Below are 19,839 nucleotides of genomic sequence, written 5' to 3' on the forward strand. Positions count from 1 at the left end.
CCCATCAATATTGATCAAATATAAGTTTGGAAAATATTGACAATTTAAAAAAAATTAACAATGCCAAGACACTTAGAAAATACAGTTTTGCTAAATTTTTCTTTCCTGTTATTCCCAGTTCATTGTTCAGGTTGGTTCATTCTTCTAATTATGCCACAAATATATCATGTGCTTTCTTCAACTTACTAAAAACATCTCTTCATTTTGAATTTGTATGCTACAAAGTATGTAGGGATATATGTCATATCTTACAGTATTCAATATTATACTACTCTCAGTCTTTATGTGTTACTATTCTCTCCACACCTAAAATTTTACAGTTCTTAATGACAGGGATTAAAATATATTATTTTAAGAGTAATAAATGGACATCAACAAGCTGAGCAAGATACTAATTGAGCTTTCAACTACTCTTAAAATAATTTATGATGACTTATTATGTTTTCTGTAATTGAAAATGTCATCTACAATGACATAAATGTCCAGTCCACGCAAATGGTAATTTTAGGTGTAAGGTGTGATTTTCAACAGCAAACCTTCTAGTTAATAAACCAAGTAGAGAAAAGTGAGTTCCCCTGGTTTCAAAGAAGATGGTAGTAACTCTGAGTTCTTTAGCTATAAGGAACTAAATTCTGGCAAAAACTGAATGAGCTTGGAAGAAGACCCTGAGCATCAGAAGAGACTGCAGCCCCAGCTGACATCTTGATTTCAGCCTTATGAGATCTCGAGCAGAGGTTCCTGCTAAACTTTGCCCAGACTTCTGACCCACGGAAACTGGGCTATAATAGGTGTTGTTTTAAGCCACTAAGTTTGTGGTAGTTTGTTGTATAGCAATAGAAAACTCATATAGGCAGATAGATAAGAAATATTCCTTAAGAAGATGTATTTCTAAAGTAGTGTGATTGATGTTCTTGTAGCAACCTAATATAGTGGCTTTTAGATTTCAGGCTAGAAAAGGATGCTTTTTACCAGTGGTGAAAATGATCTTTACCAGTGGTAGAAGAGTAAGTAATACAACGATGATTGGAATATTTGACAGCAATTGAGGGTCTAGCATTTTAGATGGTAGGAAAGGATCAATATGATACAGTGATTCCAGCTATCGGACCTACCAGGGCAGATGTGAATGTACAGGAAGGAAGTACATTTTTATATAAGAAGGTAGCATAGAAGTCTTACTGAAGAGGGAACTTCTTGAAATCTGTGTATATGTGAATTACAGATACAATGAAAGATTCACAGTAGAGACATCATAGACGTCAGGACAAGATAATAAGATGGACATAGAAAGCTTAAAAAAGAAGATCTGTGTTATAAAATTAACCCAGGTTCTAGAATGTGGTAGAAAGCCTCAACAGTAACTGAAGACAAAATGAGGTTATTTTTTGGATAAAAGATCATTTCCTAAAACAGTTGGTTTAGGAATCCACATGGAATTCCTGGCTAGGAATTTTCTAGTTGGGAAAAACAGAGTCCGAGAAAACTGCCATACAGCTTATCAAATTTTATAAAAGACAGCTGTAACAAAATGTAGTTCTTAAATGAAATTATAATATAAAATTTATGTAATTAGAAATCTTAAGAAACACAGAGAGGACAGGGTGCGCAGCCTCAGACCCATGCAAGCAGAATTTTGGAGCTGAGTTCCTTGCATAAAACCAGGAGCTGTGAAAGACAGATGCACCTATCCATGAAAAATGGAATAAAAATGTATTGCTCACCAGCCAGAGGAAGCAGCAATAAATGGATATGATATATTCTAAGGTTCTTGCATTGTCTGGAAAGTAGTAAGTTAGTCATAAAAAATAAATAAAAGTAAACCAAGTAAAAATGCTTGATTTATTCTATGTTGTGTAATTATAATTGTTTGATAACAAAAAAATCTGCTTTATAGCCAGAAACTGACTTCTACCAGTGAGAGAGATACATTTATAAATAATACAAGTGTTCACTATAGTCGATTAGAAATAATGACCCAAAAGTCAACTCAACATGTGATATAGAATGTCTTCCTCATCATTAATTTGAAAGCAAAAGAAGCCACCCAATATCTGGGTACTTCTCTAAGGACTACTCTGCCTGTATTTTGCAATAGTTAACCACACAGCCTTAAAGATCAAGCCTTATGAATTCTGGATAATTAATTTAGATATAAATATTTGGAGCAGTTAATTTTTTCTAAATAAAACAGAGACATTGTTAAACAGCAGTGCATGTATAGATTTATTTAATTATATAAAAAGAATGAGTGAAGAGCTATGGAGATTTATGATACTATGACAATTTGAATTTCAGAGCACTTTGAAGTTGCCATTAACTTCTGTGTATAGCCATGATTAATTGCTAAACTTTATTTGAAGTAAATCTGAAAAATGGAGACAATAAGATGATAATGCAATGTAGTTTTTGGTAATTAAGTAATTCACAATGCTTTATAGGGGTTGCAAACTTAAATACCTACGGTACCATGCAGGTGACATAAAAAGATGAAAATGGAAACACAAAAAATGGGGAGCAATGGAAACGTTGAATTGTCCTATGGAAAGTTCTAAGTCTCATGAAAAGGCTTTCATATTAAAGATTTCAAAACCGCATGTCAACTAAATCATGTCTCTGGGCCAGATTCTGTTCATGAACTGCCAATTTGAAAGTTTACTTAAGATATAGTAACCCTGGGGTTTTTGGGGGGTTTTGTTTTTAATACATGGGCTGCATGATCATTGTATACAATATTAAAAGTAGATAAAAACAATATATATAGAAAAAAATATCTAAACTAGAGATTCAATATTTTGATGAATTTTCTTCAAGTTGTTTTTCCATGTATCTTATTACATAGTTGTTGTATTACTACATATTGCTTCCACAATGACTTAACAAAGGTATTCTAGATATTATAACATTTAATATAAACATTTATTTTAATATCTGTATCATAATATATTTTGTAGATAGGTCATAGTTTACTACCCTCCTCTTATTGGCATTTACATTTTTTTTCAGTCTTCTAAATACCATGGTTAACCTCTTCTCGCTTTAATTTTTAAATTTTTATTTTCATTTGTATATTTTTCCAAAAGTAAAATAATCAAGTTAAAGTATATGGACATTCTTAAAGAGCTTTCTAATTCCCAAATTATTCTTTAAAATTTATCTTCTTCCCAAGAATTGACAAGATTGTCTCTTTGCTAAAATACCTTTGCCAAAAATAAAAATTATTTTTGTAATCTTTGCTAATTTGCTAAAAGAAAATCATACATTTATGTCATACGATTATAACAACACTTGAATGACAAAGCTTTGCTAAAACAAAGCTTGGTATAAATAAAATGTTAGTTCTTTTGGCCTCATTGCTTCCCAGATGGTATCTATGAAAAAATCTTGAAATGTAAAGAAACCATATGAGTAGATTCCAATACTTCTTACAGAACATATGCTACTTTCTATTGACATATTTACATTTAGGTCGATAAAATTCCCCAGTGGTGTCTAATCATGGATGTGACAAACACATTTATAAAAAGAAATGGTTAAAAATAATAGCTGTACTTTCACAGTTTAGGATAAAAAAACACTGATGCTTTGTGAAATTATAAGATGGCAAATACAAAATAACTATGTTTTGGACATAGAAGACTTAAAATGCACATGGAAAGATCAAGTGAATTGTTCCATTACTTTACTTTTTGGGGACTTTTGATTTGCTCTTTGACTGAGCTCACTTTACCAGGTCTCACTGGGGCAAAATATTTTAGAGTAAATTGTTCATGTTCTGGAATTTCTCATTCTAGCCAAGATAAAATTTTCCCTTTCATTGTTATATACCTTGGGAGTTAACAGGCATTCATAGCTGAATGATTAAACCATGACAGGTATGAGATATCTGCATAAACTCAAATTAAGCTCCTATTAAAAACATAATCTGCATGAAGTATGAACACATATGCTTTCTGTTTTCCTTGGTTTATACCATTAATTTTAATGATGACAAAAAGCAGATGAATTATGTCACTGATGTTTGTTTGAGGAACCCAGATAAATTCAGATCCCTTAAATTTAGAGGGCAAATCCTATTTAATCCAGCTGTAGGAAGTGTATGTTGTTACTGGGTGGACAACAAATAAAGTGATACTAATTTCTCACAAACTTGGAAACAAAGTAATTTCATATATTTTTCTGCAAATAAAGTTAGAACTGTTAGTTTTTTTCTACTTGTCTTTACTGTATTAGAGTATAATGTGGGGACTATATTAAATAGAGTGTTATCTGTCATGGTCAATTCAGTTAAGATTAATTCAGGACCTAACGTATGCTTGAAATACAAGGAAAACACAATTAAGAGATATTATTATAACACTTTATGTATGATGTGTATTTATAAAGTAACATGGTGTGCAAATCAAACACAAAAAATAAGGATTTTAGAATCCCTCCATTTATTACTGGTTATGGAAATTGTTTACCTGACTCTACTATATAGTATATGACCTTAGGCAAGTCATTTTTTCTCAGTCTTTGTTATTTCATCTGTAAAATTAGTGTTATCACACTATGTACTTCAAGGGGTATTGTAATGATAAAAAAGTAAATACCTATAAAGCACTTAGGAGAGTGTGCATGGCTAATATTTGCTTAACACATATTACCTATTGCATTATCATAGATAATGAGTTATCAACATGCTATCATAATAAAGATGTACCACTAATAGTGAATTTAGGATCATTAAAATTATAATGAACTAAATTTCTATATGGTTTAAGTATGCTTTCCTATGTTAATTCACATATCTCATTGAATCCTTGAGGCAAGTATGTGGAGTATTTTCATAGATAAGAATGTTGACACATGAAAGAGATTTTTGAAACTTGTTTTAGAGTTTACAGTCAATAATTGGCACAAGGGGTTATATAATCTAGATTTTATAATTATTGATAATATTTTTGACCACATCTACCTTCAAATTCAAATAACAACAACAACAAATCTGGGTCGCAGAAAAGCCATATAATCTCTGGAGACAAATTTTAGAGGTAAGATTTCTGCTTTACTAAAGCAATGCTTGAACAGACTATAGAAATTGAAATCAATGATTTTAACCATTCCTACTTACATTTAATCTAGAGATAAACTTTATAGAAATGTTGTGTACCCTGATGATATTATCCTTCTTTCTGTTTTGGATCCTCAGAGTTTCTCAGGAACAGAAATTATATTCAGTGAAAAAAGTCTGCATAGATGTAACTAGAAAGGGATCACATATTATGAATATTAAATTGGACTATATTTTATATAACTGGAATATTTTTATTTAATTTAATAAAATATATTTTTGTCAAAACAATTATCATATAATTGGCTTTTGCTGAGAAAAATTTACTTTCCAAAGTGTATATTTGAAAAGTATTGGCAATTATTGAATAAGCATAATTATAATTATTGACTCTAAACATTTTAGCATCAAATGACTACATTTGGGATTTAAAACCAAATCTTGTAATTATTGTGCAGCTAAAACTACTCAAAAATATTAATTATCAATAATATGAGAAGAAGGTATTAGTATACTCAGTTCTAAAAATCCTTACAAGTGTATAGCTTTTCCTTGAGCTTATCTTTCACTGAGATTCTTTTTCAATTAGCAGTCAGTCATTTACTTGCAGCAATGTTTTATTAGATTGTAGAGAAAAATAAAGTTCTAATGTAGTATGGCTGCAATCATAGTGAAATCAAAGACAGGGCTAATATATTATAATCAGGGCAGAAAATTATACTTGCTTTATTCACATAGCACTACTTTTTAAATTTCCCAGCCCTCAGTGACAGATACCAGGGTTACATTTCTTTTGTATCTTCCCACAATGTATATTGTTAAATAACTCTTTCTGACAGGCTAATTTTTATGAAGTTTATTATTCGTAATTGCTCTTATATTCTTTTGAAGAGCCAAGGCCTCTTAATAGCTCTCAATTTTGAAATAACCGTGGAAAATGGAAGATTTCATACAGGCCAGGAAACCAAGTTTGAATGATTAGAATAGCAGAGGGATTGGGGCTGAAGTTCAATAGCTGAATTTATAAAAATAAATGAATACCAAATAATAGTATGTAGAGAATGAAAACGAAAATGGGTTTTAAAAGTCTGGATAATCCCTGTATTATGTTCAAGGACAGAGCCAAAGAACAACAGAAGCAAATGTCCAGATTCAGAGGGATAGGATGAGAGAATCATACCAAGTTAGAAATGGAAAGGTCTTTGTAGAATAGCTGATTTGGAAACTCTTGCCATGACTACATAAAGTCAATAAACCCTAAAGATTGCTTATAAAACATACGTATGCTTAGCTTCAATTTTCTGGAACAAAGAATCCATAGCTTCACTGGAATATTAAAGGGAATTCTGATGCAACTGAAGTTAAGAAACGTGAAATACAAAGAAGCTAAATGACTTGACCATCGTAACACACAACGTAAAAAATTCCTTTAAACTGCCGTAATGTGTAAGAAGAGCTAATTCTCCCCTCCCCAGGCTATGGCAGTAGGTCTTTTCCTGTCACAAGGCTCATGTATCTTTAAATCATCCTATGCATCACTGTCAGATTCATCATAATATTGCACCTCTTTGATGCTATTGTTCTCCAGCTAAAATTATCACCGTGTCATGAATGCATGCTAAATTGCTTATTCTGGCACAGGAAACTATCCACAGTTTGATTTCAAATTTATTTATCTACCTTATCTCTTAATATATGTATACAGTCTTCATTGTCTAAACTCAATTTTATGTTACTTATCATATGAATTATATCTATTTTGAGGGGATTTTGTTCATGCTGTTTCCTCTAGATGGACTAACCGGCATCTGTGCTTTCCTCTGCCCTCTATCTATGAGCTCCTCTGGCCCTCTGCACCCATAACCAATGAACACACAAACACACACATGCGTACTCCCAGATACACTCACCTCCCATCAAAATACATTTTTAAAGGACTAAATCAAATAAAGCTTTTCTTTATATGCTGAAACATAAAATTATCTATCCCCACTTTGAACTCCTGTAGTTTCCAGTTTCTACTATCATAGGGTACATCTCATGCAGTTATTTTTTTAACGTAATATTTATGGTAAGCCCACTTTTTTATATAGTGGTTAAAAACATGGATTTGGAAAGAGTTCTGTTATCAAATTCTTACTCCATCATTTATTGTCTTTATGACTTCGAGTATTAAATGGAAAATGTCTCTGCTTCTCATCTGTAAAACTGGCACAATAATAGTAGGGTTGTTTGAAGATTAAGTGAAAAGACATAGATGAACTCTTAGAACATTATTAACACTTAGTATGTGTTCAATGTTAAGTGAAATAGCTACCAAATACTTCATAAACATTGTAATAGCATGTTTATATAATATTATTATTATGTACTTTTTATTGTAATTTCTTGCTCATTGAATTAAATAATTAGACCTTTCACGTTCATATTCCAAACATAATTCTTACATAGTCACAGATCAATATATATTTACTGTACATATTAATATTTATATAGTGTTTCAGAAAACATGTAAATTAGAAAGTTTCTAAAATAAATATAGAAGCGCAAATCCCAGTAAGAAATTATATATATTTTCTAAGTAGAAAATTGTATTTGGCAAAAGCCCAAACAGCTTCTCCAGTTTGATGTTCCACTAGCCAACATCACAGAGATACATGGAGTAATTTCTGTAAGTAAAAACTGGTCAGGTGAAACAGTTATCCTGGAATTATGGAGCTATTACATTGATAAGAAAGATTTTTGAATTTCTACAAAGGACAATTTTGATAACTTTTCCCTGAATAAAATGGCTGTATTGAAAGGAGTAATATTTATTAACAAGCTTAATAATAACTGATGAACTACAAGGTCCAATGAAAGTTAAAGAGGAACAGGGATGTAAAAGCAAAGGGATTGTATCGTTATGCTCTTTGTCATTAAATTTTATTTTTTGTCTTTTATAGTAAGAGTAAACTCGTATTTGAAGTGTGTAACAAGTATCAATAATCTATTAATAGTGACACATAAGAACACTAAAAAGTTAAAGATTAGCATGTTTCTTAAAACTCACTTTAAAGCTAGGTTTAATATTTAAATTTTGTAGTCTGGCCTCTACTGCACAATTGTGTTCATATCTGTGTCATATCCTTGAAGTATTAGCTCCTAGAGTCCAGGGCAATGCCCTTGCTATTCCTTGGATATAGTTTTTCTCTAGTGCACTCGGTTACACGGTCACTCATTTATTCATTCTTTTTTTCATTGAGCTTTAACTCAGTGAAAAGTTCTATCTTAGTATTTGGGAGAAAAATAATGAATCAGATTTTTCCCTCGCCTCAAAAGTATTTAATAGGAAGAAAAGAAAAACGTGCATTATTGAATAGCAAGGTTGAAAGTGACAAATGGCACGAAGAGATTATGAATAGATTTCTATACAAGTTCCAGGGAGAAAATATTTTTTCTGCTGGGGAAAAGTAATGAACATTTAATGGACTGGTATTATGACTTAAGCTTTAAACAATGAGTGAAATTTTTGCCTGCATAGATTAGGGAAAAGTAATTTGAATGAAAGAAGGATGGCATATAAAAAAATACAGGACATGTATTTGTTCATCTGTTCTGCCATTAAAATTTACTTAGGATAATCCCTAGCTAATAAAAATAAAAAACTAGTAATTTTACTATAATCTTTCCTTGTAGATTTCATGAACTTTTTCTACTATGATTGTGTTCTGAAGACAAATTTTCTTTCCCTAGAGGGCCTCTAATTTTCAGTTCTACTCTTTTGCTGCTAAGGGAATAGGATCTAGAGCTGTGTTGTCCAATAGAACTTCTGTGACAGTGGAAATGTTTGCATCTGTGCAGTATTGTATTCACAAATCTCATGTGACTATTAAACACTTAAAAATATAACTAGTGTGACTGAGAAATAGGATTTTTAATTTTAATTAATTTAAATTGCTACATGCAGCTCATGGCTATTAGAATTGCACAGCATAGATCTAGAGTCACCATTTTAGGAGAAGTAAATCCGGATGAATTTTATCCACAAGTGGATCTCCTTTGGGTAAAATATAGTATGTCACAGTATTTCCTATGAGATCCTATTACGTCCCTTCATTGCTGAAGCCAGTAGTTTTACCCAGTATTGTCATTGCTTGTGTACTATTGTTAATTAGGATATGCACAAAGGAAATTAATAAACTATATATCCAGGAAGCTCTGAAGACTTCTACTAGGAAGTAACTTTTGAATTTAGTCTTAAAGGAAAGGAAGTTCACCCTGGGGTTGAGGACGGGTGAGCTGGGGATAGTTCAGGCAGAGATGAGAAAAATATGGTGTGACCAAGGAATACTTGATAATTCATTAGAACTGGCAAACAAAGTATCTTTGTAAAGAGCAGGAGATGAGAAAGAGCAATTTGAAAAAATTTAATAATGTATGTTTTAAAATACTGTCCAAGTATTGGGTTTGATTAAGTTTATATAGTTTCCCACCCAAAATGGTTATTCTATCACATATACATAGGATTTTCTTTTCTTTTCTTTCTTACAAACATCATTTATGTTTTAATCATTAAAACAACTAAAATTGCAGCTTTGTTCCCTAAATTTATTACTTGGACAAGATTGAGATTTAGGAAATTTATTGCCATGATGTCACCACTGGTTTATAATTTATAAAACTTTGGATTAGACATTAGCACAGTTATTATTTCCTCTAATGTCTTACCTCACCGCAGTCTAATAACATTCAGGAAATCCAGAAGACAAAGGGGAAAGAGTGGTCTTGAAAGCTAAAAATAGTTGCTGAAAACTGATGCAATCATGTAATAAAATATGGCACAATAACTTATATGATATGCTCACAGTATCTGCTAAAGCAATTAGAATCCATGCAGCTAGATTTCTGTTCATGTATTACTAAAAATGAAAAGTATTTCAGCCCAAGTAAGAATATAAGCTATGTGGTTTAATTGTATACATTGGTCTTAAGATTTTTGGTCTTATTACTTGCATATGTGATCTGTTTAACACTCTTTAAAACAGAAAATCATTGAGTAGCAATCAGATTTCAAAAAGTCTTCCAAGTACAGCCAGACAGTTGTCTACGTGATATGCTACGTATGACGAGAATGTACAATTATATTAACACAGACTTCTTTTCCAAGGGGTCAGTGTTTTCACACATCTAATAGGTCTCGTGCACTAGATAACAGAAACAGCAATATTGGTGTCTCTCAATCACATTAAGTTCATCAGACATATTAAATGGTAGCCCTTTTTAATTGAGAATTTTTATACATATTATATATATATATTTAACATCTTTATTGGAGTATAATTGCTTTACAATGGTGTGTTAGCTTCTGTTGTATAACAAAGTGAATCAGCTATACGTATACATATATCCCCATATCTCCTCCCTCTTGGCGTCTCCCTCCCAGCCTCCCTATCCCACCCGTCTAGGTGGACACAAAGCACGGAGCTGATCTCCCTGTGCTATGCGGCTGCTTCCCACTAGCTATCTATTTTCCATTTGGTAGTGTATATATGTCCATGCGACTCTCTCTCCTCCTCCCAGCTTACCCTTCCCCCTCCCCATGTCCTCAAGTCCATTCTCTACGGCTGCGTCTTTATTCCTGTCCTGCCCCTAGGTGCTTCAGAACCATTTTTTTTTTAATTTCATATATATGTGTTAGCATATGGTATTTGTTTTTCTCTTTCTGACTTACTTCACTCTGTATGACAGTCTTTAGGTCCATCCACCTCACTACAAATAACTCAGTTTTGTTTCTTTTTATGGCTGAGTAATATTCCATTGTATATACGTGCCACATTTTCTTTATCCATTCATCTGTCGATGGACGCTTAGGTTGCTTCCTGTACATATTATATTTAATGGGTTTTTTTTGGTCAGAAAAGCTTTTGAACTGGACTGTGGTCTAGCTATAGAAATAAACAATTTTCAGTGCATTTTGGGAGTCCAAAGTATTTACGTATTTTTAAACATATGTCTTAATTTCTACTGATGAATATATAGGCAGGCATTTCCACTGTAGCTTGAGAGATATTAATCAGTATAGGAAAGAATGATCTTATTTTGGTAACTATAAACAATGAAAAAATAAATTAATATTTTTGAGGGCATACTAAGTACTGTTTTATATACATTATCGCAGTAAATATTCCCAATCAACCCTATGAGATTTTCCTATCCTCCTTTTATAGATGACTGAGCTTCAGAAGGGTTTAGGGATTGCCTGAGGCCCAGATAATAAAAGGCACAGCCAGGGATAATATCCATTTCTGTCTGATTACAACAGCCTTAGACTCCATTACTATGTGTAACAGGTATGAATTTTACACTACGAACATTTCTATGTAAGAAATATCTTTTAGTTCCCTATTGTGAAAGCAAATCATATTTATTCCAGGCCCCATATCACTAGGCTGGAAAGGAAATTCAATCTTTTACCCTTCAGTAGAATCCTATAAGAATATAGAATAGTTACACTGTAGAAACCCAGAAATGTGGGCAAGAGTTCCGTTTAAAGGAAAAAAGACGGAAAGGAAAAAGGAGGCCAGCTTTGAACACATTACCTGACACCATGACAAAGGATAGTTTTTCATCTTCTCTTAAACTGTAACTGACATGCTTAACCTCTCTTCCTATGAAGTTTAATCCTTTACCTTGTAAATCAAATGTTAAACACGAGGTTTCAAGTACTTTTCATATACCTTGGCATTGTCTTACTAACGTGGATACATGATCCCAGACATCATGTGTCTCACACTTTGACAGATAGCTCCTCTATCTTTGTCAGTATTGTAAAATGTCTTATGAGGACAAGAAATTTATACTAATATTCCTAACAATATTTTCAGCCACACCACCACTTCTCCTTGATGCTTCCTCTAACCTGTGAGGACTAATCACATAGACAGATTTTAATATTTTCTATCATTGTGGCAGTAGAGTGTATATCATCTACTGAGCATATTTATTTTGGATTATTTCCTAATTTTTATCTAAATATTTCTTAAGATTTCTTCTATGCTTCTTCTTAGTATATGGCAATAAATTTCATATTATAATTTTAATATTCAAGTGTCTGTGACAATTGTGTATTTGTAAATAAGTTTATAATTTGGTGACTTATGTAACTGTGTTTAAGTAATATTTCTTTCAAGTTCTGGTAGGAAAGTTTACAACAATGGTAACAACTTGTGTTAAATTTTCATATTCTTGTAGCAGTAATATGAGCAGTATTAATAGAATAAAAATAGTGTCTGTTTTTTATTTTGTTGCTTTAAAAATACTTTATTTCAATTCTTTAATCCTCACAATAAACATTTGAGATTAAATATCCTTATCAACATTAACTTTTAGAAACCGAAGGCTCAGAGATATTAATTGGCCACCAAAGAACCAGAGCTAATCATTGGCCCAAGTGGGCCTGACTCCTGACTCACTGCCCTTCCTACTACAACTTAGCACAATTCTGAGAAACCCCGTAAATTTTTCACAGTGTAAATTTTAGAATTCAGCTAAAGAACCATCATTGCTAGGGGATAGCTATTTACCAAGTACAGAATCACTGCAAGCAAACAGGAGACTTGGTAATTCTTACAGTAGTAAAGATGGAGAACATTTTTGGTTTGCTTCCTTTTTCACTCTTCTTCCCTAACCCAAATGAAGTTTAAGAGTCATAATTTGAAACTCTGCCATTAGCTCCATCAGAGATATTAAATGTTAAATAAAGTGACCCATATTGGCCATAAAATGAACACCATTTACTATCCTAAGAATATAGAAAATGCTTTTATGTGAATAGTAGAGAAATTGCCAAAAAAGGTATTTTATTTCAGTCTGTGGACAAGCTAATGTGCTACTGGAAAATGCATACATATTCTGACCTAATTAATTTCCAGAGCACTTGGTTCTGAAAAGAATGCTCAGAAATACCCCAGTTTATTCCACTGTCATATAGAAGCCTCACATTCTGAGGACAGTGTCTTAGGCATGAGTTAGTTATCTCCTTCTTAAGGATTTTGTTGCAGTGCTTTCTGGCATACTTTCTTCCATAGTCAAATGTTCACTTAAGTTTCTGGGTGCTTGAGCCTCAACTGAGCAGACTTCCCTGTGATAAAAATGTGTCACCTCTGTGCTTGTTGTCCTAAGGACACTATCTCCAGGCACACCCATCCTAATAAACAGTTTGATATTTCCCACTTAGAGAAATTGATAAGGATAGTTTCAGGCACCTTCCACCTTCCAAGGTGTGAGTAATTTTAAAATGCTTGAGGAGCTTGTAAGCATCAAAGTCGTTGGAATGACAGAGTGGAGGACGTGACTGCTATGACTGTTTCCTTCTGGAAAGTACATACAGAGAAGTGAGATAGCGTATCTTCTTGCAGACATCTAATATAGTGAGTTGTTATTTTTTCTCTATGTGAAGGAAGTAAAGGAGTTATTTGTTTAAATTTAACATTCTTTCAAGAGCCATTAGGGTAGCTTTTAGCATAGCTCTGTGATAAAATGATCACTCATCATAGCGTGCTTGTCCTTTAGAGTTCACTTATACACTATTGCTTGCAGCATGCTAAATGCTACTAAAAATCACCAAGCTAAATAGATATTTGTCTAGTAATAGCTAGTTTTTATCCCCCTTAAGTTATTCTGGCATCTCTAAAGTTTACACAAATAATAATACACCTTGATAGTGCAGAAGAATACTCAACCTCTCTCTGATTAACTGGCATGTTAAAAATACTTTCTATTATAAATAAATTGAATTCTTCTTTTTCTTTTCTACAGGACAACATTTTTAAGCTGGAAGACTCACATTTTGAAAATGGCCGTGGGAAGAGCCCATATGACCCTAAACTGCTGACGGCATCTCTTTTAATAGGTACTCAGTCAACAGTCAGCTAAACAGTGAATTTTCTGTAGATAATAGCCAGATTGCATGTTCCTTGTTATATACCAAGATTTTTCATTATTAATCATAAAATATTTTAGGAGTATGTCAGTTGAGATATTTTCAAATATTTTGAAAATGAAGAAGAAACACTAAATGCTGATTTGATTATTGTACTATCTAGTCTATGATTCTTTTTAATCAGAATGGTTTAATAGTATCTTTAAAATTGGCTGCTCAATCACTATACATCCCCCTAGACCTTTACAATTTTTGTTTTGTAAAAATATGGTTTTGATTTTCATTTTTTGGGAAGAGGCGTTTCAAGGGGGAATTTTGACAGGTCAGAAGGAAAGAAGGAGATTCACTCCAAGTTGTTAATTGTAGTCTGAAGATTTGTCACACTCTCAGCATTGGGTCAGCTTAATCAGCACAATGCAACTAAATGGTAGTACAATTGACAGAGACCCCTTGTGTCACCTTGAGTTGACAAAGTCCTTCTGTATTCATCTTTTCTGACTTTAGGGCTTCTTCTTCTTTTTTTAATCTAACAAAACATTTTATGCATTTCCTGTGCCCTTTTCTTTAGCCATCTTCCTAGTTCTAGTTTTATTCTTTCTTCTTTTACTTCAACATTGCAGATAGGTGGTGAATGCTTAGCCATAGTTCAAAAGGATAGAAAGAGGAAGATAGAAGTAGGCAGAAGGAGAAAACTTTAGTTTGTATTGAAAAATAGAGAATTCTTTCCACATTCTTTTAACCACTTCTGGACTGGGATTAAATAATACACAAAAAGTGATATATCATTAAACAATTTTTCTTTTTCTTTTTTTGTTTTCTTGTTTTAACTTTTGAGTATGCCAGCAACCTAAAGTATGGAAGATTCTGGGTCATTACCTTACTCCTGAATATATGTTTTTATACAATCATGTAGAAATTATGTAGCTTTTTGTTTCCTTTTCTTTTTCCTTTTGTTTTCTTTTTTATAAAATATAGAAAGTAATTATTTGATAACACAAAAGAATAATAAGTGAAACTTTTCAGGTGTAAACTTTCTAATAAAATTTTGAATAATACATCTAGATTTTTAAAAGGTAAATTTAGACTATTATTTGACATATAATAATTTCATAAAGTTTAGCCTTTTTATTTTAAAAAATAGTCTTTTTTCTATTCAACAAACTAAGACTAGTCATACTGACTACAGCATTAACTTGAAAATATATTTTTTCCAGTATTCTCTAGTGTTTATCGCTGTTTCACTGATCCTTTTACTATTAAGAATAAAACCATTACAGCATGAATTACCTCCTCTATTGCTTTGGAAATGTAGACAATTTCAGTCCATTTGATCCATTTATGGAGCACTTTAACAAAAGTTTAAGACCTGAAGGAATGCAGCAAATGTAACACACTTATAATTTTCCTATTCGTAGATGGCCTAGTGATTACGTGTGGATGACTTCCTTAAGTGCACACACAGAAATTTGAAAACTGTCTTAAACAAAGGGGAGGAGTCCTATCTTGTTTGAACCTGCAGGCTATACCTATTTAAATTGCATACTGAACAAAAAAAAGATAGATATTCCTCAAAAAAGCAGTATGTAAAAGTGTGCCTAGAGCAGCTTTATTTTGTGGTATGTTTCTCAGTAGGGGTTTGCTTATTTATTTTAATATTCCACTGAGAAAGAATGATGACAACTAAGTATTACATAGTTCATATGGCGTGCAGCCACACAATGTCCACAAAGAATATGAAACGCTGCAGTTTTGGTTTTATATTAGAACTTCCTTGAAACAGTTGTATAGGTTTGTGAAAAGGAAAAGAGAATGAGGGAAGTTGCATGAGTCAAGGAGAGGATGTATGGCTAGAAAAGAACGGTAGGCATTTCAGAGAAACAGCTTTTAAATGAAAGGCCAGATCTCACCTAGCCAGTACTGTAAAGTAATTGAATAATTTTCAGAGATATTTAGTGCTTATTGACAGAGGAGATTATTAAAGCCAACTTAAGTTAATTTCTGGATCAGTTGAATAGCAAGATACAGAAAAATGAGCAGGCCATACTGGACCTGGTAAAATCCCTCAAAATATTTGTAGCACCATTTTAATTCAAAAGCTGTGACTTCCTTTATTGAGGTTACTTCTTTATAACTATGCTATAATTCCGCCATGCGTCAGGAAAGAACATAATTTGACATTAGAATATGCTCTCACTTGGTATTAAAGGTACTCCCCAAATTAATTAACTATAATTGAGAAATTATTTGAACCACTCTGAGCCTCAGTTTCTGTGTATGTAAAATGGCATGGCTATGCAAATTCCACTAGTTTGTTGTGAGAATTAAATAAGACAATGTAATAGCATACTACATTTGGATACGTACATATTTCTGGCATATATTTGGAAATAGAAACTGAAAAAAGAGGAACAGGTAATAGTGGTTTTCTGTAGGGAGGCTAGGAGAGAGATTTGGTAATGTATAAATTTTACATTTTTAATTTTGTATCATTTACAACTACTTAAAAAATGTTAGTTTTAAAAGTACAGTATTAACAAAGCCAGTATATTTATTGTTACAGAAAAGGTTGCTTAACAAATGTGAAAATGTAAAAGTATTCCCATACCCTTCCACCCTCAAGAAGTAGCTTTTATCCATGCCATGTCGGCGTGTGTGTGTGTGTGTGTGCGTGTGTGTGTGTGTGTGTGTGTGTGTGTGTGTGTGTGTTTGAGAGACATATTTTTTTCCCTCTGTTTCTAATTACTCTGCTACGCTGTGAGTGGAATTTGCTTAAGGTGTTAACAACATAATGGCTTGGTCCTTAGGTTTGTTTGATTTTTGCTCACATCCATGATACACTTTACACCTGTGTTAGTAATGCTGTGATTTCATCAGGAAATTTTTTTTTTTCCACCTTCTGTTTCTTCTCACCACACCCTTTTTAGGAATTGTAATCCAATACATTAACTGATCTAAGCCACATTTTTACTTCATTTTGAGCTGTGAATAGAAAGTACAGCGTACATATGAACTTGTGTTTTTAACACATGCTTCTCAGGTAACGCTGCCATGGTGGAAATGCAGTTCACTAAACTTTTTGTTCATCTCAGTAAAGAATGCTTTCCTTAGAGACAGTTAAGAAAGCTTACAGTTCAGAAAGAATGGCACTGTACTCAAATATGAAAGAGCAACTTTCATATTTGACAATTTCTAGCTTGTTAGTTACATCTGTCAGCACTAATTTATCTCAGTCTGATGTATGATTTTTGAGACATCAAACTGCCTATATGGTACTTTTGTAGAAAGACTTAACAACTTTTTTGGACAGAGTATCCACAACCACTTTTTGATGTGTATAACAATTCCTTGAGTATATTATTCTACCATCAATTTAATAAAATTGGACAGATACATTTTCTTTCACTAGTAACTTAGTATATATGGGAAAACCCAAAAGTATGTATCTTAGCCATAATGCAGTTTGAATCATTGTAAGCTAACATTTACATATACTTAGGGTCATAAAATTGGAAAATTAACATGCATAATTTGATAACTTCATAAAGGACCTCGAACATACAACAGAAGTTTGGCAAGTGGGCTTTTTTAAAAAAATAAAAAAATATATTTGTTCTCCAAATATAAGCCAACTAAGGTATGTAAATTGCTTAAACGCAGATATATATATATTGTTTAATAAATTTATTTTATTTATTTATTTCTGGCTGCGTTGGGTCTTCGTTGCTGCACACGGGGTTTCTCTAGTCACGGCGAGTGGGGGCTACTCTTTGTTGCGGTGTGCGGGCTTCTCATTGCAGTGGCTTCTCTTGTTGCAGAGCACGGGCTCTAGGCGTGCGGGCTTCAGTAGTTGTGGCACATGGGCTCAATAGTTGTGGCTCACAGGCTCTAGAGTGCAGGCTCAGTATTTGTGGTGCACAGGCTGAGTTGCTCCGTGGCATGTGGGATCTTCCCAGACCAGGGCTCGAACCTGTGTCCCCTGCATTGGCAGGAGGATTCTTAACCATTGTGCCACCAGGGAAGCCCTAAACTCAGAAATTGTCGGGTCATTTCAGATAGCCAAAGAATGTAATAAGTCTTTAATACAGGGTAGAATACACAGTTACATTAAATGAAATATAGTCTGAGTTGATACTTTATATCTGCTTAAAGAGAATGCAAGAGTAGGATATTCTACCACCTATACAGCTGGGCCAAATAAAAAATACGTCATACAATTTCTGGAGGAGTCATCCTGGATAAGAACCCTATAGATATCTGAGCAGAAAATCTGATCTAAGGCCTGGTGTAAAGGAACAGTTAGTGATATTGAGCATTGACAACATGAGAATGTGCCCTCATGCCCACCTAATCATCTAGTGCCCTCCAGCTCATAGATATCATGTTGACTCTTGCTAAAAGTAATATTTGAGTAGGAGGTAATTTCCTATGACTGGAGGCAACTGGTGCCTTAACTACAACCTTCCTTTGGTTTCTAAGTCAACTCTTTATAAATTCTGTCTTTAGTAATAAATTCAGTCACTAGCTCTTCTACTGATGAACTCTTCTAACTCTTCTACATTCTCTGAGTGACAGAAAATCAGTGTTTCTGCCTTTGCCTTCATTTATATTGTTTTTTGCCTTCCTCATGTGGGAATGTTGTAAAACAGCTAAACAAATGAATATGAGAAACAAATACCTATCAATATCCAAATAATGTTTATTTGGTTACAGTTTTCGTTATTTCAACTCTATCTGGAATAGAGTTTACATATAATAGCAACCGTAATTATGAATTTTACTCACACTGAAAAAGCTAAATGAAAAAAGCAATTAACTGATGATATTCTTTACTCTTCCATTTCTGATTATACTTACTGTTAGGCATGGTCTGGCTACAGTCTGATATGAAATTGCTCAGTTTTCACCTTTCGGTTGTTCTGTTTTCGCCTTTCATGATTTTCATCACCTAACGTGGTTGAGGGGGCAATGAGGTTCAACTAGTAATTTAATACTTTTGATTTTTCAAGGTAAAGAGGATACAGGTCACCCTGTACAGGTGTTCCAACATGAAAGCATTTGAAATTGACATGAACATTTTAGGCTGCTTTCACAACACGCTTTTAACTAACATTCTCTCATTCACCTGAAGTTTAAAAATTCATCACTTCTATCAATCAATTATTTGTAAAAAGATAAGGTTTCAACCTTAATAAAAATGTTACAGTGATTGAATATAGGTTAAAATTAAGTAGACCATATGCATTAAAATGTTTCAAAATACCTTTGAAACTTATAGATAGCTTGTTCATAGTGTTTTTGTGCCTTTCGAAAAGGGTTATTTCTTTACCTTGTGGGCATATAGAACATTATTGTAGCATATTATGGTGAGAGCAACTCAGCTTTGAGCAACTTGATCTTTAATTAAGTAAAGAGAAGACAAGATGCTTTTGAATCCCAAAGATACCATAATATGGCAATTTATGGTGTCATATGAGTACCATCCATTTAGCTAGTAATTTGTACTTAATACATTGTCAGACCATCACTTTTATTTGTCTTGATTCACAACAATTCAAAATAAGTGATCAGTTTTTAAAAACTCAGTCTCTAAGATAAGGTGTCTTTCTATTAATATTTAAAGTTATAACTTGGCGTTTCTCAGTGATTCTGTCTATGTAGCTATTCTGCCCTGCTTTGGAAGTTTTCCAAAGCCTGGTACCTTCAAACACATGAGAGAACCAGAGGTTCTACCAGAGGAATTAATTTAGTTTGGACCACTGAAAAGGTCTATTTTTGTTTCAAAGCCCCTTATTTGCAAGTGAGAATTGTGGGTGTGAACAAAGATAACACATAAACGATCAGACTAATTAGACTTTCCCAAAGG

The 19,839-nt window shown here is 33.0% G+C and overlaps 1 protein-coding gene across 1 annotated transcript in view; it reads left to right on the forward strand.

Annotated features, from left to right (window-relative positions):
- SEMA3A (semaphorin 3A) overlaps positions 1 to 19,839 on the forward strand; it is a 232,946-nt gene that overhangs the window by 108,389 nt on the left and 104,718 nt on the right. Inside the window, exon 5 of the mRNA XM_004263415.3 lies at positions 13,853 to 13,946. Coding sequence (XP_004263463.1) covers positions 13,853 to 13,946 — 94 coding nt within the window. The remainder of the gene's footprint in view (positions 1 to 13,852; positions 13,947 to 19,839) is intronic.

The sequence above is a fragment of the Orcinus orca genome, chromosome 9 (assembly GCF_937001465.1).
Source record: "Orcinus orca chromosome 9, mOrcOrc1.1, whole genome shotgun sequence".
NCBI classification, from domain to species: domain Eukaryota; kingdom Metazoa; phylum Chordata; class Mammalia; order Artiodactyla; family Delphinidae; genus Orcinus; species Orcinus orca.